The sequence below is a fragment of the Tamandua tetradactyla genome, chromosome 2, assembly GCF_023851605.1.
Source record: "Tamandua tetradactyla isolate mTamTet1 chromosome 2, mTamTet1.pri, whole genome shotgun sequence".
Lineage (NCBI taxonomy): Eukaryota > Metazoa > Chordata > Mammalia > Pilosa > Myrmecophagidae > Tamandua > Tamandua tetradactyla.
In genome coordinates, this window is record NC_135328.1 from 223042789 (window position 1) to 223065951 (window position 23163).

General features: G+C 48.6%; 1 protein-coding gene across 1 annotated transcript in view; it reads left to right on the top strand.

Moving 5' to 3' along the window:
* Positions 1–23163, top strand: part of CFAP74 (cilia and flagella associated protein 74) — a 143416-nt gene that overhangs the window by 98797 nt on the left and 21456 nt on the right. Inside the window, 9 exon segments of the mRNA XM_077130997.1 lie at positions 7171–7247; positions 7563–7590; positions 7593–7631; positions 7634–7683; positions 9965–10086; positions 10362–10528; positions 10734–10941; positions 11217–11276; positions 11517–11853. Coding sequence (XP_076987112.1) covers positions 7171–7247; positions 7563–7590; positions 7593–7631; positions 7634–7683; positions 9965–10086; positions 10362–10528; positions 10734–10941; positions 11217–11276; positions 11517–11853 — 1088 coding nt within the window.

Sequence of the window (23163 nt, forward strand, 5' to 3'; positions counted from 1 at the left end):
AGGATGCACGCCTGGTTCAGCCTTCAGAAATCACTCCAGGAAAGCAGTGTCACCACGATGGCAAGTGAGACACTCTAGGGCTGTGTTCCCCCACAGAATCCTTACACAGTCTGCAAACACTGTCTCTCCCCAAGCCCCAAAAACAGTTAAAGGGCTGCAGTAGCAGCAAGCGCGCATCAAGAGATGGTAGAAGGTCTTGAGGCTCCAGCTCTGGCCCCTCTCCCCTGCCCTCTAGGCTGGCGTGGTGCCTGCAGTGTGGGTTCGGGTCTCTGGCCCCTTTCTGGAGGGTGCATAGTAACTCTAGGCCACACTGGGGTGCATGTACGTCTGTCCAGTTCTGCCTGGCAGCAGCCTGAAGGCCTGAACCAGGACATTTGTCTCTGGCTCACCCTCCCAGAACTCAGCCTTGATGCAGAAGCAGATTGCAGGCAGCTAAATCAGTATAATAAACAATGAAATTGCACTGGTCCTCTGTAAGACGGAGCGGAGCTCCTAGGACGAGGAGGAAAGACTGTTTCTTTGGCAGAAAGGGGGCATTCAGGGTCCGGGAAACGGGATTCCTAAGGTTGTGGGCACATGCCTAGGACAGGTTGTGTGCTCAGAAAAGACTGGAGCGAACCCTATGCTTTCGCCTTGGGGCATTCCTCAGGTTCATTGTCAGGAAGACGTGATGGTTAAGTTCATTTGTCTATGTGCCATGCTCTGGAGTCATTTGGTCAAGGAAGCACTGGACTGATTGTTACTGTGAGGACATTTTGTGGACTTAAATCATCAGTAAGTTGACTGCATCTGTGGCTGATTGCATGTACAGTCTGCATCTATAATCTGATTAGATTCAAAGGCACTAATGACTCAATTTCCTATAATAAAGATGCCACTGATAGGCCACAGCATGAGCTGGCAGTTGGGACAAGCCAACATTGTGGGATATGACTACACAATACTCTAAGAGGCAAGGCTCAGGGTAAGAGTGCTTTTGATACCTTAACAGAGTTTTGTGGAGTTAAAAGATATAATGATGTTGGCTAATTATTCCTAAATCTGCTGGACACAGTTGTAAAATAAAGGGGTAAGCTGAAGGCTTCACACTCTCATGAAAGAAGTGAAAGTTTCCATGTGTTCCCTGAAAGAAAAATCTTATCTCCTGTAGCTGCAGACTTGAGATTTCCAAAAACCACAGCCAGAGTCGCGTTGTGTAAGCAGCTGAGTGACAGTTACACTCAATTTCCAGCCTTGAGGGTGTCTGCTGTTAAAGGGAGGGCACACTGGAAAGGAGTGGGATCCTGAAAGTTGGAATAGGACCTATGGGATGGTAATGATGGCAGTGGGGACACGGGAATCCTAGATTCTGCTGTCTCTGCCAGACAGACCTGATGTCTGTCCTGATGGAGCTGCTGCCCGACCGCCAGTCTTCCACGGGAGTCTGCCGCCCAGCCTGCACCAGAAGAGATGCTGTGCCTCATAGACCTGTAACCACTCCCCTGGGGAAACAGCTCTCACTCCTCTGTCTGGAGCCACTACAGCCCTTTCCTGGAAAATCCTTGAAGGGTAGTGGTGAGGGGAAGTCTTCCAGTGGGAAGAACTTTCAGCAATACACTCAAAGTTCATTTTGCTTGGAAGGAGAAATGGCCAGAGCTGTGTATGTATACTGATCAATGGACTGTCACCAGTGGTTTGGCTGGATGGTCAGGAACTTGAAAGAAACCTGATTGGAAAATTGGTCACAAAGAGGTCTACAGGAGAGATATGTGGATAGACCTTTCTGAGTAGGCAAAAAAACATGAAAATGTTTGTGTCCCATGTGAATGCTCATCAGAGGTGACTTCAGCAGAGGAAAGTTTTAATAATCAAGTGGATAATATGACCCATTCTGTGGATACCAGCATCTCCTACCATTGCCCAATGGGCTCATGAACAAGGCAGGCATGGTGGTTATGCATGGGCTCAGCAACATGGACTTCCAGTTACCCAGGCTGACCTGGCTGCAGCCACTGCTGTGTGCCCAATCTGCCAGCAGCAGAGACCCACACTCAGCCCCCAATATGGCACCATTCCCTGAGGTGATTAGCCTGCTACCTGGTGGCAGGTTGATTACATTGGACCACTTCCATCATGGAAGGGGCAGCGATTTGTTCTGACTGGAATAGAAACATACTCCGATATGGGTTTGCCTTCCCTGCATGTAATTCTTCTGCCAAAACGGCCACCCATGGATTTACAGAATACCGTATCCACCATCATGGTATCCACACAACTTTGCCTCTGAACAAGAACCCTCTCCACAGCAAATGAAGTGCGGGAATGGGCACATGCTCATGGAATTCTCTGGTCTTACCGTGTTCCCCACCATCCTGAGCAGCTGGATTGATAGAACAGTGGAATAACCTTTTGAAGACTCAATTATGGTGCAAACTGGGTGGCAATACCTTGCAGGTCTGGGGCAGTGTTCTCCAAGAACCCCTATGTGCTTTAAATCAGCACCCATTCTATGCAGATGCGACTCAATCAAAAGTGGTTGTTAAATTGGATTAGGTGGGTGGGTCTTGATTAGTTTACTGGAATTCTATAAAAGAGATCAACAAGAGAGAAAGCCAGGAGATTCTGAGAGAGCAGAGAATGACATAGCCACGAGAAGCAGCGAGTCCACCTGCCAGCAACTTTGGAGATGAAGAAGGAAAACGCCTCCCGGGGAGCTTCATGAAGCAGGAAGCCAGGAGAGAAAGCTAGCAGGTGATGCTGTGTTTGCCACATGACTTTCCACTTGAGAGAGAAACCCTGAACTTTATCAGCCTTCTTGAACCAAGGTATATTTCCCTGGATGCCTTAGATTGGACATTTCTATAGACGTGCTTTAATTGGGACATTTCCACAGTCTATAAACTATTAACTTGCAACTTATTAAACTCAGCTTTTAAAAAGGGTATAGGGCGGGCCACGGTGGCTCAGCAGGCAAGAATGCTCGCCTGCCATGCCAGAGGACCTGGGTTCGATTCTCGGTGTCTGCCCATGTTAAAAAAAAAAAAAAGGTTAAAAAGGGTATATTGTTTCTGGTATATTGCATTCTGGCAGCTAGCAAACTAGAACAGATCTCAAGTTTAAGAGTGAATATTATCCAAGGAGTTGCACCCTATTTTGAGGAAAGATAGTGCATTTCTGGTTGCACACAGGACAGCTGAGTATTGTTAGCCAAAAAATATGTTATTGTTTTATTTAGAGATTAAGTATGATTTAAGGAGATGTGCTTGGGTTCCAAATTGACAAGGTGGGCTGTGATGGTTAAGTCCATGTTTCATCTTGGCCAGTTTTTAATGTCTAGTTGTTTGGCCAAGCAAGCATTGGCCGGATTGTTACTGTAAGGATATTTTGTGGACTTAAATCATCAGTAATTTCATTGCTTCTGTGACTGATGATGTCCACAATCAACAGGAAAGTGTCTTCAGCAGTAAGACAGCTCTCATCCAGTGCAGTGAAGGCCTTGAAAAGAGAAGTGATGATTTCAGCAGTCAGAAGGGAGAATTTCCATCTCTATGTAAGCCAGTTAATTTCTCCTGGAAATTCATCAAAAACCTTAATTGAAGTTCCAGCTAGCAGCCTGCCTATGGAATTTGGGCTTACCCATCCACACAGTCACATGAGCCAATTCCTATAATAAATCTCATATTTAAATTTTATGTATCCTGTTGGTTCTGTTTGCCTAGAGAACCCTGACTAATACAGATACCAATAATCTAGCTTAGATCAGAAAGAGAGCTCCAGCCAACACAGAGCCAATCTGCAAAGACAGTGAAGGGTCGTTGGCTGGTTGGTTGGTTTTTGTTTTGTTCTTGGCATTCAAGGAGATCTCAGAATTACATCATCTGGATACAAACTTAAGGAACAGACACCTCAGGGACTAAGTAAACATATTAAAATATTAAAACGTTCAGAGTACAACAAAAGATTACAAAGCATTTAAAGAAACAGGAAATGACACTTCATCCATCCAAAGTAGCAAGACAAAACACCAGAAGTCATCTATGAAGAATACCAGGCCTGGGACGTATCAGACAAAGACTTTTAAAATGTTCATAAATATGGCGACTCTCATCTAGCTAAAGCAAAATATGGGCAAAGAACTAAAGGAAATTGTAAAAATTATAAACAGACTGAGAATTTCAATAAAGAGATAGAAATTATAAAAATAAACCAAACAGAAATACTGTTTGGAATTATTATTCCTTCGTTGAAAGAAATGAAAAAGGATGACTCCACACACAGAAACAGAGATCATGGCAATCTTGCATCTTTCAGATACTGATGTTACCATATATAAAAAAATAAAATGTTTAATACATTAAAAAATAAGAGGGGCTCAAAATGATTATGAAGGAACAAGATCAAGTAGACTTGAAAATGAACTAAATATAACTTTGGAAGTAAAAATACCATGACAACGAAATTTCAATCAGTGGGTTAACTGCAGATTAGACATTGTTGAAGAGAGAATTAGTAAGTAGAAGATAGACTCAGAGAAATTATTTGAATGCAGACAGACAGGATTGGAAACATGAAAGAAATGGTAAGAGCTATTAAGAAGACGGTGAGAAGATCTAATATTGTCTCTTGGAATCAGGAAAAGGCAATATTTGAAGAGATACTTATTAATAATTTTCTAATATATTAAAACACACCTAAATTCAGATCTAGGAAGTGAGCACATATCTAAACTATGATTGATGATGCAGCCCAAGAATGCAGTGTAACACATGGGGCAGAAAAAATTGGACACATAATTAAAGAAAACTTTCCTACTTATTAAAAAGCCTGATTTATCACAACGTGTGAGCTTACCTCTACAAAGCCAGCAAGGGACACTTTCTCTGACAAGGGCATTTACCTGAGTACATCAGACCCACTAAAGATAAACTGCTTGTTTATTAACTCAAATCAGTAGATTTGAGACTTTATCTCTGCAAGAATCCCTTTGTCATAAGCACAGTTCCCTTCCACATTCAAGAGGAAATTCTACACACAACATGGACATCAAGCGGGAATCGTAAGTGGCATCTTAGAATTCTGCCACCACTGAAGCTGAGTCAACAGCAATTCCAAGTGGACTGAAGGAGTGGTACAAGGAAGAACACAAAGGTCAAGGGTCACTCCCAGGTTTTTGCCTAATCAGGAGAAAGGGTGCTGATGCCATTTATTGAGATGGGATGTCTAAAGGAGGAAGCTGGAGGAGAGGAGAAATTAAATGTTCTGTTTTGGACTGGTTAAATTTACAATGCCAGTTAGATATCCAATGGGGATACTGAACAGACTCATCACCATCAACTCAGAAGAGTTAAATGGGAGAGAGGTAAATTTGAGTGTCTTCCTGTGTACACCACATCTAAAACTAAGTGACTAGAATTGATGAGAGCTTACCATGTTCCCAGCAAATGGACACACACAGCTCGGACACGGAGAGAGCACCCCATCCACGCAGAGTGGACCAGGGTGGATCCCAGGGTCTTCCAGGGCTCACAGTATCCAGGGGGCCAGGAGGCTGGGCCCCAGTGGTCACCATGGCAATTCTGAGAAGCAAAGGCTGCAAACCAACCCCACTCCTGCCCTGCCCAGGTGGAGTGGCTAGTACAAGTTGGAGCAGCCCAGAACTGGGGCCTGCAGCCTTTTACAGCCCAGACCCCCAGAAATAATGCCTGCTCCCTTGTCAGGTGATAATTCTGCCATTGCAGAGCCATGCCATCCAGGCATGGTGTCCAGGGCTCTGTGTTGGGGTGGACTCCAGCAAGCCAAGGGTGGCCTGGCCTGATCCACAGAGGAGCCACAGTCTAGCCAGCTGTGGACGACCCACCAGTCCAGACCCAGGAGAAGCTGGAGGAGGATGGGGAAAGGACAGGGACCTGTTCACAGGCGGAGTCAACAGAAAGACCTTCTGAGACATGCAAGGAGATGGAACCTGCTTCCCCGAGCGCCCCCCATAAACTGCCTGATGGGGTTCTCCAGGGCAAGAGCCCACAGAGGGGAAGATGACCAAGTTGTGCCAGTGGCAAAATGGAGACAAACCAAGTAACTGTGATAAAGTAGCTCATTGGGGAAGGAGTCCTTGGAAGTTGGTGGTGTCTTAAATTTTTCAGGACTCACCTGTCTTCCCTCCCTGCCCCCAGGTGATAGTTCACTGGGAAACGGGGCCATGGTGTTGGGCTTCCCCGCTCTGCACCCCAGGCACGGGATCCCTGTTCTGGAAGCCGAGGCAGTCCCTGGCTGCGCCCCGAGCTGTCCCTCTGTCTCCTGCACCCCCTCTGCTCTCCCTGACCTTCTCGTCTGCGCACGCTGCTGGTGTCTGGCCACTGCCCCGCAGGCCTGGCTGCCGCCTCGCCAGCCTCATGGTCAACAGTCGGGGCCTCGGTTCCTTGGGCGCCACGCGCTGTGTCAGGGTCATGGCCCCTCGCAGAGCTCTCCTGGTGCACGCCCCTACCCCGGCCTCCGGGATGCAACCCCTCCCATCCCCAGACCTCGGGGTCCTGCGGCTCCTGCTGGCCCCCTCCCCGCCTCACCCGCTTGTCCCAGTGCTGGGGGCCTTGCCCCACCCCCCACCCTGGCCCCTCCAAGCCTCGCCCAGCACCCCCCCTCGCACCCAGGTCTCTGGGGCGCCTGAGCAGCCTGGGGCTGGGCTGGGTGCCGGCCACAGAGCAGGGGGTCCTGGGCTGCTCTTCTGCACGGGGCTGGGGCGGGACAGATGAGGGGTCGCCACCCCCAAGGCCCTGAGCACTGATGGGGGGCCACGCCGCCTGGACCAGCCACTGGGCTCAGGCCAAGCCTGGTCACTCCTCACCACAGCTCGGCCGCCACGTTTCCAGAGGAGGAGAGGGTTGCGGGGAACTTGAGGGGCTTCCCTGAGCTGCCCCTGGGAGGGACCCGGCTCCATTTCTTCTCCTGGAAGCGCTTCAAAATAACAGGGAGGGGGGAGGAGGGGACAGGATGGGGGTGGGAGGGCAGGGCTTTTCCAGAGCCCTCTCTGGGAATGCTGTCTGCCGAGGGTGTGCTCCCTAGCAGGGGTCCCCTGAGCCCCCCACGGGTCCCCCTGCTCACTCTGTTCAGGAAGGACAGTTTCCTGGGAACTGGGCGGGGGGGGGCAGTCCTCCATGGAGCCCAGGCTGACCGTCTGGACGCCCCCGTCTTTTCCAGAGCCAGAGAGAACGACCCTGACCCCCATCACGGAGATGCCCCCCAGTGAGGAGCAGACGGAGATCAGGCTGGGGGAGGTCAGCGTGCAGTGCCCTCCCGCCACAGGGGGTCCCCTGAGCCCCACCCCAGGACCTGCTGCAGGGAGGGGGGTAGGGGGGGCAGGGTTAGGGAGCAAACATGCACAGCCGGGGTTGGGGAGAGCATGCAACCGTGGGGGAGTGCACATACATGGGGGGGGCCCAAGTCCCAGACTGTGGGCCACGTGGCTGCCACCTCCCGGGCAGGGCTGCCGCTCAGTGTCCTCTCACAGTGACCGGTCCAGTGGCGGCCGGGGAGGCATCAATAAGAGCTGAGAAGCTTGCCCGACTTCAGGGGCGTCTCTTCCTGGGCAGGTCACAGAGGGTGACATTGGCCCCTTCAGCTAGTCAAGGTGCCCATCATCTTCTTGCCGGTCACCCCTGGAAGGCCCAGGCCAACTTCAAAGTCACGTTTAAGAATCAGCAGTGCCCGGCGGTGAGTGTCCCCAGCGCTGTGGCCAGTGTTCCCCCATCCCCAGCAGGGCGCTCCCACGGCCCGATGACCCTCTGGTTTGGGGCTCGGGGGCCGTGGCCGTCTCTCCCCCTCGTGAAGGTGCCTTTCCTGGGAACAGACCAGCCCTGTCCGTCCGCTCGGGCCCCCCTTAGGTCCGGCTGGCGGGAAGAGACCTGCGGCACTGCTGTCCTCTGCTGGCATGGCCTTGGGCTCAGTGCTCCAAAAGTACAGCGAAGAACGGCGTGTCTCTGAAGCAGCCAGGTGTCGTGTGTCGGTCCTAACTGCTGCTGTCTGGCTCCACTGGGAGAACTGGCACCACACACATAATAACTGATACACTTCAGTCCTCCATCCCGGCTGTTTGTTGGTTTTGTCACACCAGTTGTTTCTTGTTTCTATGACACACTGCACTTGTTTTCATTGGTTGAATCAAGTTTGCTATTTCTTCCATTTCTTCCTTTGTTATTTCGGAAGTTCAACTTTTCCACTGTGCCAACTTTTCTCTCCCCTCTCCCAGCCCCCAGAATCAGACACAACTTCACGTTCCCAACGGGTAAGAGGAAAATCCTCCAAGACGCTGGGCTTCCCAGAGACTCTTGCCACCAACACGGCCTTTCCAAAATAAATGAGATGTCTGCACGTGTCGTGCCCCCCTCGGCCCCCGGCTCCGGGAGTCACTCAGCCGCGCTTGCCAGGGTGCCCTGCGGCACCCCAGTCTGCCCTGGGCCCCTCCTGGGTTCCGAGTGGATGGCGCAGGGGTGGCAGGGGGCAGGTGAAGCCACCCCCCCACACACTCCCCAGCTGCAGGGGTCAGCGGGGCTCAGCCTGGACCTGGGCCCGGCAGATGGGCCACCGGGAAGGGGCCGTGCTGCCGCCTCGGGGCTTCGCTGTCTCACACCTCACCTCCTCTGCCCTGCACCCCTCCTGCGCTGCGCCCGCTGGCACCGCCCCTGATCTGCCCTCCAGGTCTCGGGTCTTCCTGATCCTCGCCTCCCCTTCCTCGGCTCACTCTTCTGCTCACAGGCTCAGGTCTCGGCCTGTCCCCCGCCTTTCTGCCATCAGCAGGGAACCCGAGGCCCTTTACAGCCCCCCAGCTGGGGTGAACCGTCGCAGCTCTCCTCTCCCTTCTGTGCTCCTTTCCCACCTGGTCACCTGAACGCTTCCCGCGCCACCACCTTTTTCCTTTTATTTTCAATTCGTTAATTCGTTGTTATTACTTTGCTAACCCTGCTAATCCTACAGGCCCAGGACAGAATATTAGGCAGTCCAAACAACTGTGCTGGGTATCTTCTCACCACCGCACAGATAACTCCCCCACACACACTCTCCACCCAGGAGGCAGGCAGTGTGGGCTGAACAATCTCAGGTTCCTGCCTTAAAGTTTTTTGTTGGGTGTCACTGACAGGGTGATGGCAAAAGATTGGGGGGTGATGAAGTGAGGGGCGGCTCTTCATTTTCCCGGCTCCTTTGCTGCTGCATCACTCGGTTACTTCCTTTCATCAGGGGCAGTGACTCCTGCCCATTTGGTGTCCACGTCACTTGCTTTCCCTGGTCCCGTCCCGGGAGGGGCTGCATTCCGGACAGTCCTGTAGTCCTGGGTCTGGTGGTGGGCGTTTGGATGTGGGAAGACCCTGGGGGGTGGAATGGAGCAATTCCATCCCGCCTGTGTGGGCCGGCAGGGTCCTGGGCTGAGGGCACTCGGCCAGCCATGCTCCAGCCACTGCCCCAGCATCCGGACTTCCCTGGGTGCTTGCCCAGCCGGAGGGGTGTGGGGTGCAGGTCTCCCTACGGGGTGCTGCAACCCTCCAATTCAACGCACCCCCACCCAGCTCACCAAGGCCCCAGGAGGCAGCCTGTGAAGCGGGCAGCGGCTAAGAGCAGGGAGGAGCCTTTGGGGCTGACAAGGGGGGACTTCTGTCGCCCCGCCCTTGGGTACTTGGAGGCCGTGACGTCTTCCCCACGTTGTCGGCTCTGGAAAGCCTTGCACCGCACGTTTCTGCGCGGGGCTCTGGCCCTGATGAGGCACCTTGCCCAGCCCCGCAAGGAGGTGCTGAGAGGCCCGCCGGGGCTCACACGGCTCTGTTTTTGTTGTTGTTTGAGAACTTTGATAGTAAAATGTCCAGCGCAAAGTGCTTTTTCAGGTCATCCACGAAAGCGCCCAGAACGCGTGGACGCGGCTCGCTGGGCTGCGCACTCCCGCCCTGCACAGGGCCCAGAGGCGCGCGTCCGCGTGTGGACTCGGCTGAGCCTCCCCCGCGCGCAGCTCTGTTTCAGGGCCCGCGGCGCCGCTGTGGACGCGCCCGTCTGGGTGCCGACGCCGCATGTGGACCTGAAGCTCTGCACGTACGGCCGGCTGTACCAGGACTCCGTCCTCGTCCAATCGCGGTGAGTCCCGCGTCCTCGTCCCCCGGCTGAGGCGCAGCGTCCCCCCCCCCCCCCGCATGAGGGGCTCGTGGTGTGACTGGCGCGTGACGAGGGCGCTCGGGGCGCGAGGCTCTCCTGGCCTGTGGGGCAGCCCTCAGCGGAGGGGAAGGTCGGGGCAGCGAATGGGGGGCGCACACGGGTGGCCGGCCGGGAAGCTGACCTTCGAGCCCGGACGGCTGGCCCTGCCCGCATCCTGGCTTTCCCTGCGGGTCCCATTTTGGACCTGTGGCCTCCAGGACGGCAGAGAGCAGGGTGCGCTGTCCCAGCTCTCCCGGGTGTGGTAAAACGGGAGCCGGAAGCTCGCCCACCCACACGCCAGCTCACGGGCCAGGGGGCCTCAGACCCGGGCAGCGCAGGCGGAGGGGCTGCGGGGGCAGCGGTTCCCGGGGGGCCTGCAGGCCTGGTGGGGGGGGTGCAGAGCAGGCAGGGCGGCCGTGACCACACGCAGCAAGCGCTTGCACCTGCGGGCTTGGCCCGGCCGCAGTTTCTGAGAGACGGATATACCGACACCTGGAGGAAAGGAGGCAAATCACGAGGCCCCAGCTGAGTGCGTGCTTGTGAACTGGGGACTCCGAGTGGCCAAGAGCAGATGCCATGCCGGCCCCTAGACCCACCTCCATGGGCACCCTACCCTGCCCGCTGGCACGGAGGTGGTGTGGGCAGTTTGGCTGCAGTGGAAGTGGAGTCCCGAGGGGTGCCCTGCCCGGCCGCCCTGACACCCGTGGCACCCTCCCATGCGCCCCCATGCACGGCGTTGTGCTGCATGCGCTCTCAGCAGTGGCTTGAAGGAGAAACTAGAGGGCTGCAGGGTTGCAGGTGTGTGCAGGGGAAAAGCCGTGTCTTTCCGTGGTGAGCGCACCTGGAAGGGTCTTTCCCCACCTCGGGCTTGGGTGACACAGCTGGCGCCAAGGCTGTTGATGGGCGCAGGGGGGCACTTGTGCTTCCTCAGCCCTCCCTGAGGCGCATCTATTGGGGGAGCGAGGGCGCGATGAGGCTGGGCAGCGGTCAGCTGCTCCCTTCATTCGGGTGCCCTTTCTTCCTGGGAGCAGCTGAGGGTGTCACCGCACCAGCGCCTCGCTGTATTTGTGCAGGGGAGGGACGTCGGCCAGCATCGGGGACAGAGAGCAGTGCTGGCTGCTGGGGGGTCTCGGGTGGGTGGGAGGGAAGGGGGCGCATGCCGAGGGCCTGCATGGGGCTGGGTGGTGCTGGTGACAGGGTCAGGGCTGCTTTCGCTGTCCTCCACCCGGGTCACAGCTTGGGGAGTCACCTCAGGGCGCCCAGAGGTCTCGGGCCAGGCAGCTCACCCTAAGGGGCAGGGGTCTGGTCCCCAGTGAGGACCAGTGGCAGGAGGGCATTGCCTCCCGTCTGTAACTGTTTGGGGGGGTGCCCAGCGCGCTGACAGGCTGGACAAGCAGGCGGAGAGCGCCGGGGGATGGGGTGGGGGGAGCGGGTAGCGCGGGAGTGCGGGGAGGGGGGGTGCAGAAACAGCGGGGGGCACGGGTTGCGCATGGAGGCCGCTGGAGCTTCGACCCTGTGCTCCCGGCTGCCGCCCCCTCCGCCGCCGTGGCCCTCGTACTGGGGCGTTTCCTGGTCCGGTGGGCGCCCGAGGGGCCGCCCTGGCAGTGGCTGCGGCTTCGGGGCTCTGGGCACAGCCGACCGTCACCGACCTCACTGGGCCTCGCGGAGCCACCGCCCCCCGCCCCGGCTGGCCGACGCGCCCCCCTTTACGTGGGTGTTTTGGACCCAAAGACTCCCGAGGGGCCGTGGGACGTGGCCTCGGGCTGCGCGCCGGGACCTGCGGGGGAGGCGGGACCTCTTCTGTTTGGGGGGCATCGATTATTTGTTTTCTTCTTTCTTTCTTTCCTTTTTCCCTTTTTTCTTTCTCTTTTCTTCCTGAACTGTCAGGCTGATGAGTGGGAGTACCAGATTTTCAGAGTGACTGCAGCTTAGTAATCAGAATGCTCAACCCTTAACAAAAAGTTACAACCCTATTAGGAAACAGGAAAGTATGGCCCAGTCATGGAGAAACAAAATCAGTTTGACAAAAAGTATTCCAGAGGAAGCTCATTTTCTGGACTCGCTAATCAAAGACCTTAGATCAGCAAATCTGAAGTAGGAGCAATTAACTAAAGGAAAACGTGGATTAAAAACTAAAGGAGATTCCAAAAACAGCATATGAGCAAAATAATGGCTATACTAATGGGACAGAAAATATAAAGAGGAGCCAAATGGAAATTCTGGAGCTGTGACATACGATAATCGAGAGGAAAGATTTGGTGGAGGTGCTCAGCCCCAGATTGGAGCAGGCAGAGGAAAGAGTCAGCAAACTGGAAGTTAGGACAATTTAAACTGTCCAGTCTGAAGAGCAAAAAGGAAAAATAAATGATCAGAGCCTGGGGACGCAATGGGATACCATCAGATGTAGCAACATAAGCATCATAGGAGACCCAGGAGGAGAAAGGGGGTAGAAAAAATATTCGAATAAACAATTGCCAAAAATTTTCCAAAGCTGATGAAAGATGCAAATGTAGAAATCCAAGTTCAGTGAATTCCAAGCACGATAAATTCAGAAATTCCCATACTGAGACACGTTATGGTTGAATTTTCAAAGCCTAAAGACAAGGAGAATCTTGAAAACAAAAAGAGAGGTGAGGGTCACGTGCAAAAGGTCCGTAGTAGGGTCAGTGTCTGATTTTTCACGGGAAATCCCGGAGGCCAGGCAGCGGGACGACATAGTTAAAGTGCTGAAAGAAAAAAAAAAAAGAAGAAGAAGAATATATTCAGCAAACCTGTCCTTCAAACACGAGGGAGATGGACGCGTATAGAGTATTCGTTTTGAAAAGTTAAAAATAGGAGGGAGAAATTAAGACATTTGGGGTAAATAAAAGCTGAGAGAGTTCATTACCGCGAGACCTGCCCTACGAGAAATCTTTAAAGCATTCCTTCATGGCAAAAGAAAAAGACACTAAACAGTAATGGAAATTGTGTGAAGAAATAGATTTCGGATATGGTTAACCATATGGGTTAACATGCCAGTATTGCATGTTTCATTTTCAGCATCACCTATTTCTTACATGGCTTAAAACTCAGAAAAAGTCATAAACCTTTCTTATAGGGCACAAAACCTATAAAACTAGTTTGTGGCGAAAACCACATGAAGCCCTAGACACACAGGATGGGTATAGGCTATTGAAGTTGAATTGGCGTCCGTACAAACTGAAGTGTAGAATAGATTCAGGATGTCGTTGAGGGCTGTAATGGGTTGAATGTTTCCCCCAATGCAAGACGTATTCTGCATCGTAACCTGCTTCCCTGAGTGTGAAACCATTTGTAAATAGGACCCTTTGAAGATGTGGCCCACAGAACCAGGGTGGGTCTGTGAGATTCAGACGCGGTCCCAGAGGAAGCCACAAAGGAAGAAGCCGGGAGCCAGCGGGAACTGAAGCACAGCCGCAGGGGAAGCGCAGTTGCCATGTGGTGGACGGAGACCCTTACCAAGGATTTGCAGCCCGGCGTACAACACTGCAGACTTGGGGGCCTGATTGATGCCGGGATTTGGACGTCTAGTCTTCTAATTCTTATTGTCTGATCCAGTCATTTGTGTGGTATTTGGCATGGCATTCTGGCAAATTAAGACCTTTTTTGAAAGTCGAAGGCGGTGTGCTACTTTTACAAATACTTTAGAATGTGGAAGTGGGTTTAGAACTGGGTAATGGGCAGGGGCCCGAGGAATCCTGAGGCTTTTGGTAGAAAAAACCTAGATTGCTTTGAAGCCACTATAGTAGAAATGTAAATATGAAAGACGTTTCTGGGGAGGGCCCAGAAGTAAGCGAGAGCCACAAAGAAAGTTTCCTTCGTCTTAGAAAATGCATAATTTGTCGTGAGCGGAACATTGACAGAAATACAGACACTAAAGATGTTTCCAGACTTCCGGGAAGATGGCAGAATAGGGAGCTGCAGGGCTTGCTTCTCTTCCAAAAGCAGCTAATGGGCAGAAACTGTCCCAAAACAGTGGCTCTGGGACTCCAGGGACCAGGGGAGCCCTGCACAGCATCCAGGAAAAAGCACATGAAGAGCCTGAGGAACTGCGAGTAACTCAGGGGCCAGTAGACATGGCCAAGCATCTCCCATCCATGAAGCAAGCAGCCTAGGGCAGGCTGGTCCCTGCCTGGAGGGCTTCTGTGGACAGGGAGGGCCTGGATGCCCCCTTCCACAAGAGCAGAGGGGGACACAGCCAAGTACTAAGCCAGCTGTTAGCTGGCAAACGTAGGCTACTGGGTCCCACTGCTTTGGCCCCTTCCAGACAGCCGCCATTAAAGCATTGACCCAAGTATAAGGATAGGTTGAAAATGAAAGTCTGGGGTGAAGATATTCCATAGAAACAGTAACCAAAATAGGGCTGGGGTAGGTATACTAATGTAAGACAAAATAGACTTTAGGTGCAAAAATGTTAGGAGACAAAGAAGGATGTTATGTATTAATAAAAAGGGGCAATCTACCAAGGAGAAATAATATAAATATTTATGCACCTAACAAGGATACCCCAAATCTCACCCTTGCATGGTGTCTGCCGTTAAACTGAGGGCATTGATTGGAAAGGAGTGGGACCCTGAAAAATGGGATGGTGACATATGGATGGATAATGATGTGGGTGGCGAGGTTGAAACCCTAGGCCATGCTGAGTCTTCTCTAGATAACCCTGTAATAGTTTGCCCTGAGGACATAGCCGCCCCACCTCCAGCCTGCCTTGAGGAGTTGGCCACCCAACCTCCTGAAAGAATTAGCCCTAGAGTGATTAATCCTGTTTCACCAGATGAAACTGCAAATGAATGCCCTGAAGCAAATGGCTTAGAGATACTTCTGATATTTTTCGTGTTCCCCCCCCACCACCCCTCATTTCTTCCAGACCTATAACTAGACTAAAGTCCCAACAGGCCCCTGAAGGTGAGGTACAAAGTATCACACATGAGGAGGTACGTCATACTCCAAAAGAACTGTGTGAGTTTTTCAATTTATATAGACAGAAATCAGGGGAATATGTGTGGCAATGGATTTTAAGGGTGTGGGATAATGGTGGGAGGAATATAAGGCTGGGACAGGCTGAATTTATTGATATGGGCCCACTAAGCAGAGATTCTGCATTCAATGTTACAGCTCAAGGGGTTAGAAAAGGCATTAGCAGTTTGATTGGATGGTTGATTCAAACAAGCATCAAAAGGTGGCCGACATTACCTGAGGTTGAAATGCCAGAACTGCCCTGGTATAATGTAGATGAGGCATTCAGAGGCTTAGAGAGATTGGGATGTTAGAGTGGATTTATCATGCAAAGCCTGCTCTTACACCCCAGGAATGTCCAGAGGATGCACCTTTTACCAGAACAGTAAGAAATAAATTTGTGAGACTAGCACCATCATCCCTCAAGAGCTCTGTGGTTGCACTTCTCTTTAGGTCAGATATTACTGTGGGAACTGCTGTCACTGAGCTGGAATCCTTAAACACAATGGGGATGACAGGATCCCGAGTTGGCAGAAGCCAGGTGGCAGCACTTAATCACCAAAGACAGGGTAGACGTGGCTATTATAATAGACAGCAAACCCAAAGCAGGAGTCAAAATAATCTGACTCACAGAGATTTGTGGCATTGGCTAATAAATCATGGGGTACCTAGAAATAAAATAGAAGGGCAGTCTACTAAATTCTTGTTCAAGCTGTATTTACAAAAGGGTTCTAGGTCAAGTGAACAGAAGTCTAACCTGAATTACAAAAACACAGAGTCATGGCTCCTTAATCAATTTCCAGACTTGAGATAGTTTACAGACCCAGAGCCCCTTGAATGAAGGGGAGCCCAGGTTCCTTTGGGGGAGAACCCTGTTACACTGCCACAAATTTATACTGTTAATCTTCCTCCAAGCCTTCCCCAATGAGACTGATGGCATTTTACCAGGGTAAATGTGCATTGGGGAAAAACAAATGATATTTTAGGGATTATTAGACACTGGTTCAGAAGTGACATTAATTTCAGGGGACCCAAAACGTCACTCTGGTCCACCAGTCAGAGTGGGGGCTTGTGGAGGCCAGGTGATCAATGGAGTTTTAGCTCAGGTCTGTCTCACAGTAGGTCCAGTGGGACTCTGGATCCATCCTGTAGTTGTGTCCCCAGTTCCAGAATGCATAATTAGAATAGACATACTGAGCAACTGGCAGAATCCCCACATTGGCTCTTTAACTCATGCAGTGAGGGCTAATATGGTGGGAAAAGCCAAGTGGAAACCACTAGAACTTCCCCTACCAAGCAAAATAGTAAATCAGAAGCAATACTGATTCCTGGAGGGATTGCAGAGATTACTGCCACTCTTAAGGACTTGAAAGATGCAGGGGTGGTGATTCCCACCACATCCCCGTTCAACTCTCCTATTTGGCCTGTGCAGAAAACAGATGGGTCTTGGAGGATGACAGTGGATTATTGTAAGCTCAACCAGGTGGTAACTCCAATTGCAGCTGCTGTTCCAGATGTGGTATCATTGCTTGAGCAAATCAATACATCCCCTGGTACCTGGTATGTAGCTATTGATCTGGCAAACACTTTTCTCTCAATAGCTGTTAGTAATGACCACCAGGAACAGTTTGCTTTCAGCTGGCAAGGTCAGCAATATACTTTCACTGTCCTACCTCAGGGTATATCAACTCTCCAGCCCTATGTCATAATCTTGTCCGCAGGGACCTTGATTGTTTCTCCCTTCCAAGGCATCACACTGGTCCATTTTATCGATGATATCATGCTGATTGGACCTAGTGAGCAAGAAGTAGCAACTACTCTAGACTTACTGGTAAGGCATTTGCGTGTCAGAGGATGGGAGAGAAATCCAACAAAAATACAGGGGCCTTCCACCTCCGTGAAATTTCTAGGTGTCCAGTGGTGTGGGGCATGTCGAGATATCCCTTCTAAGGTAAAGGGTAAGTTGCTGCATCTGGCCCCTCCTACAACCAAAAAAGAGGCACAATGCCTAGTTGGTCTCTTTGAATTTTGGTGACAACATATTCCTCATTTGGGTGTGCTACTCCAGCCCATTTATCGAGTGACGAGAAAAGCTGCTAATTTTGAGTGGGGACCTGAACAAGAGGAGGCTCTGCGACAGGTCCAGGCTGCTGTACAAGCTGCTCTGCCACTTGGGCTGCATGATCCAGCAGATCCAATGATGCTGGAAGTGTCAGTGGCAAATACAGATACTGTCTGGAGCCTTTGGCAGGTCCCTATAGGAGAATCACAACGCAGACCCTTAGGATTTTGGAGCAAAGCCTTACCATCTGCTGCAGGTAACTACTCTCCTTTTGAAAAACAGCTTTTGGCCTCCTACTGGGCCTTAGTAGAGACTGAACGCTTAACCATGGGCCACCAAGTTACCATGAGACCCGAGTTGCCTGTCATGAGCTGGGTGTTGTCTGGACCACCAGGCCATAAAGTTGGGCATGCGCAGCAGCACTCTATTGTGAAATGGAAATGGTGTATACGAGATAGAGCCAGAGCAGGTCCTGAAGGCACAAGTAAGTTACATGAGGAAGTGGCCCAAATGCCTGTGGTCTCCACTCCTGCCACATTACCTTCTCTTTCCCAGACCAGAGCTATGGCCTCTTGGGGAGTTCCTTACAGCGAATTGACTGAGGAAGAGAAAACTCAGGCCTGGTTTACAGATGGTTCAGCACGATATGCAGGTACCACCCGAAAGTGGACAGCTGCAGCACTACAACCCCTTTCTGGGGTGTCCTTGAAGGACAGTGGTGAGGGGAAATCCTCCCAGTGGGCAGAACTTCGAGCAGTGCACCTGGTTGTTCATTTTGCTTGGAAGGAAAACTGGCCAGAGGTGCATTTATATACTGAATCATGGGCTGTTGCTTTGGTTGGATGGTCAGGGACTTGGAAAGACCATAATTGGAAAATCGGTGACAGAGAGGCCTGGAAAAGAGGTATGTGGATAGACCTTTTTGAGTGGGCTAAAAACATGAAGATATTTGTGTCCCATGTGAATGCACACCAGAGGGTGACTTCACAGAGGAAGGTTTTAATAATCAAGGGGACAGTGTGACTGTGTGATTGTGAAAACCTTGTGTCTGATGCTCCTTTTATCTACCTTGTCAACAGACGAGTAGAACATATGGAATAAAAATAAATATTAGGGGGAACAAATGTTAAAATAAATTTAGTTTGAAATGCTAGTGATCAATGAAAGGGAAGGGTAAGGGGTATGGTATGTATAAATTCTTTTTTCTGTTTTCATTTCATTTCTTTTTCTGAATAGATGCAAATGTTCCAAGAAATGATCATGATGATGAATATGCAACTGGGATGATATTGTGAATTACTGATCATACATGTAGAACGGAATGATCATAATAGGAATTTTGCATTTTCTTTGTGTTTTTTGGTATTTAAAAAAATTAAAATTAAATTTAAAAAATAATAATAATCAAGTGGATAAGATGACCCATTCTGTGGATACCAGTCAGCCTCTTTCCCCAGCAACTCCTGTCATTGCCCAATGGGCTCATGAACAAAGTGGTCATGGTGGTAGGGATGGAGGTTATGCATGGACTCATCAACATGGACTTCCACTCACCAAGGCTGACCTGGCTGCAGCCACTGCTGAGTGCCCAATCTGCCAGCAGCAGAGACCCACACTCAGCCTCCGATATGGCACCATTCCCCGAGGTGACCAGCCAGCTACATGGTGGCAGGTTGGTTACACTGGACCACTCCCTTCATGGAAGGGGCAGTGATTTCTTCTAACTGGAATAGACATGCCCCCAGATCAACAAGCCAGGAAGGGGATTACATTACTGGCTGGGGTGATTTACCTTAACAATCGGGGGAAATAGGACTGCAACTACACAATGGAGGTAAAGAAGAGTTTTCCTGGAATATAGGAGATCCCCTAGGGCGTCTTTTAGTACTACCATGCCCCATGATTAAAGTCAGTGGAAAACTGCAATAACCCAATCCAGGCAGGACTACCAATGGCTCTGAAACTTCAGGAATGAAGGCTTGGGTCACCCCACCAGGCAAAGAACCACGGCCAGCTGAAGTGCTTGCTGAGGGTAAAGGGAACATGGAATGGGGAGTGGAAGAAGGTAGTGATAAACATGAACTACGACCACGTGATCAAGGAGTGTAATGCTATTCTGTTCATGTTATAGCATTTAAATTGTAAGACATTAAGTTTAAGAATGAATATTACCCAAGGACTTGTACCCTATTCTGGGGAGATTTAATGTGTTTAAATGGTTTAATTCTATAAAATGTCCTCATAGCAACTGTGCTGGTTTGAAAGGATGCATAAACCCTAGAAAAGCCATGTTTTAATCAAAACCCCATTTCGTAAAGGCAGAATACTCCCTATTCAATATTGTATATTTGAATCTGTAATTAGATCATCTCCCTGGAGATGTAACCCGATGAAGAGTGATTGTTAAGGTGGGTTAGGGGAGATGTGTCTCCACCCATTTGGGTGGGTCTTGATTGGTTTACTGGAATCCTATAAAAGAGGAAACCTTTTGGAGAATGAGAGATCTCTGAGAGAGCAGAGAATGGCAATAGCCATGAGAAGCGGTCTACCAGCCAGCGAGCTTTGGAGATGAAAAAGGAAAATGCCTCCCAGGGAGCTTCATGAAACAGGAAGCCAGGAGAGAAAGCTAGCAGATGATGCCATGGTCGCCATGCGCCCTTCCAGCTGAGAGAGAAGCCCTGACTGTGTTCGCCATGTGCCTTCTCACTTGAGAGAGAAACCCTGAACGTCATCAGCCTTCTTGAACCAAGGTATCTGCAGATTTTGAACTCTACATTCCCATGGTTACGTGGGCACATGGTTACATGAGATACTTTTATAAATTTTATATTTATGAATATTTCCTGTTGATTCTGTTTCTCTAGAGAACCCTAACTAATACAACTGAGGATAAATATGATAAATGAACTAGATGTAACGGATATGTGTAGACTGTCGCACCCCAGAATAGCAGTAGATGCATTCTTCTCAAGGGCTCATGGATCATTTTCCAGGATAAACCACGTGTTGTGTCACAAAACAGGTTGCAATAGATTTAAAAAGATTGAAATAATAAAAATCACTTCCTCTGACCACAATGGAATAAAACTAGAAATCAATAACAGGCGGAGCACTGGAAAATTCACAAATATATGGCAGTTAATCTTAAGCATTCAGTGAGTCAAAGAAGTTGCAAGATAAATCAGTAAATATCTTGAGATGAATGAAAATGAGAACACAACAAAAACTTAAGGGATACGGTGAAGACAGTGCTGAGAGGGAAATTAATAGCCCTAAATGCTTACATTAAGAAGAAAGAAAAATCTCAAATCAAAGCCCAAACTGCACATCTAGAGGAATTAGAAAAAGGAGAGAAAACTAATCCCAATGAAAGTGTAAGGAAAGAAATAAAGATGACAGCAGAAATAAATGAAATTGAGAAAGAAAATAGAATCAACAAAACCAAATGTTTATTCTTTGAGAAAATCAATAAAATTGACAAACTCTTAGCTAGACTGATAAATAAAGAGAGAGAGAGAGAAGATGTAAATAAATAAAATCAAAATGAGAGAGGGGAATTACTACTGGCCCCACAGAAACTTAAAAAAAATCATAAGAGAATACTATGAACAACTGTATGGCAACAAACTAGAAAAGTTGGATGAAATGGACAATTTCCTAAATACACATGAACAACCTACATTGACTCTAGAAGAAGCAGAACTCAATAAACCAATCACAAGAGATTGAGTTAGTCATTAAAAAAAATCCCGACAGAGAAAAGCCCAGACCAGCTGACTTCACAGGTGAATTTTACTAAGCATTCCAAGAAGAATGACTATCAATCCTGCTCAAACTCTTCCCAAAAAATTGAAGAGGGAACACTGCCTAACTCATCCTATGAAGCCAACATCACCCTGATAAAGAGACTATAAGAAAAGAAAATTACAAACCAGTCTCTCTAATGAATATAGATGCAAAAATTCTCAATAAAATATTTGCAAATCTAATTGAGCATCACATTAAAAGAATTCTATATATTTGTGAGTTTTATTCCAGGTGTGCAAGGGTGGTTCAGCACAAGAAAAACCAATGCAGTAAACCGCATTAACAAATGAATAAGAACCACATAATCATCTCATTTGAAGCAGAAAAGGCATTCAACAAAATCTAGCATCCTTTCTTGATAACAAAACTTCAAAAAATAAGAATCAAAAGAAATTTCCTCAACAGGACAAAGGGTATATATGAAAATTCCATAGCTAACATCATATTCAATGTGAGAGACTGAAATCTTTCCCTCTAAGATCTGGAACAAGACAAGTATGTCCATTGTCACCACTGCGATTGCATATTGTACTGAAGTTTGAACCAGAGCATTTAGGCAAGAAAAAGAAATAAAAAACCTTCAGATTGGAAAAGAAGAAGCAAAACTTTCACTATTTGCAGACAACATAATCCTAATTTAGAAAGCCCCAAAAAGTCTGCAACAGAGCTACTAGATTTAATAAACAAGTTTAGCACAGTGTCAGGATACAAGAACAATATGCAAAAATCAGTAGTGTTTCTATACACTAGTAATGAGTAATCAGGAGGAAATCAAGAACAATTTAAAAGAATAAAATATCTGGGAATAAATGTGATCAAGAATGGAAAGGACTTGTAATGAGAAAACCTCAAAACATCGCTAAAAGAAATTTTAAAATACCTAAATAAATGATGGACCTCTGTGTTCATGGATTCGATGACTAAATATCAGGAAGATGTCGCTTCTACCCACATTGATTTGCAGAATGAACACAATGTCAATCAAAAATCCTGTGGCCTAAAGGGGGGAAGAGTAAAATGAGGCAAAGTGTCAGTGGCTGAGAGATTCCAAACAGAGTCGAGAGGTTATCCTGGAGGTTATTCTTACACATTAAGTAGATATCACCTTGTTGTTCAAGATGTAATGGAGAGGCTGGAGGGAATTGCCTGAAAATGTAGTGCTGTGTTCCAGTAGCCATGTTTCTTGAGGATGATTGAACAATGATATAGCTTTCACAATGAGACTCTGTGAATGTGAAAACCTTATGTCTGATGCTCCTTTTAGCTACTATATCAACAGAAGAGTAGAACATATGGAATAAAAATAAATAAGGGGAATAGATGTTAAAATAAATTCAGTTTGAAATAGTGGTAGGTGAAGGAGAGGGGTAAGGGTTATGGTACGTATAGTTTTTTTTTTTTCTCTCTCTATTATCGTTTTATTTCTTTTTCTGTTGTCTTTTTATTTCTTTTTCTAAATCGATGCAAATGTACTAAGAAATGATAAACATGCAACTATGTGATGATATTAAGAATTACGGATTGTATATGTAGAATGGAATGATTTCTAATTGTTTTGTTAGTTAATTTTTTTTAATTAATAAAAAAAAAAAATCCTGTGGCCTACTTTGAAGAAACGGAAAAGCCAATTATCACATGTATTTGGAAGGATAAGGAACTCTGAATAGCCAAGACATCTCGAAAAAGTTGGAGGACTCACACTCCCTGACTTTAAAGCATGTTACAAAGGTACAATGGTAAAAAAAAAAAAAAAAAATCAGCATGATTCTAGCAAACATATAGACGTGTTGACCAATGGAATCAAGTTGAGAGTTCAGAAATAGACCCTCTCATCTATGGTCAACTGATCTTCGACAAGGCTGCCAAGCCCATTCGACTGGGACAGAGCATTCTCGTCAACAAATGGTGCTGGGAGAACTGGATGTCCATATCCAAAAGAATGAAAGAGGACCCCTGTCTCACACCTTGTTCAAAAATTAACTCAAAATGGATCAAATCCCTAAATATAAGAGCCAGTACCATAAAACTTGTAGAAGTGTGTTCGATTCCCAGTGCCTGCCCATGCAAAAAAAAAGTATTGGCAAAGTCCCTTGAGAGATGGTAGAATAAATGCTGACTCAGTATATTGATATTTCTTTCAGTCTCCAGTGTCTTGGAGCAGCTAGAAAGAAAAA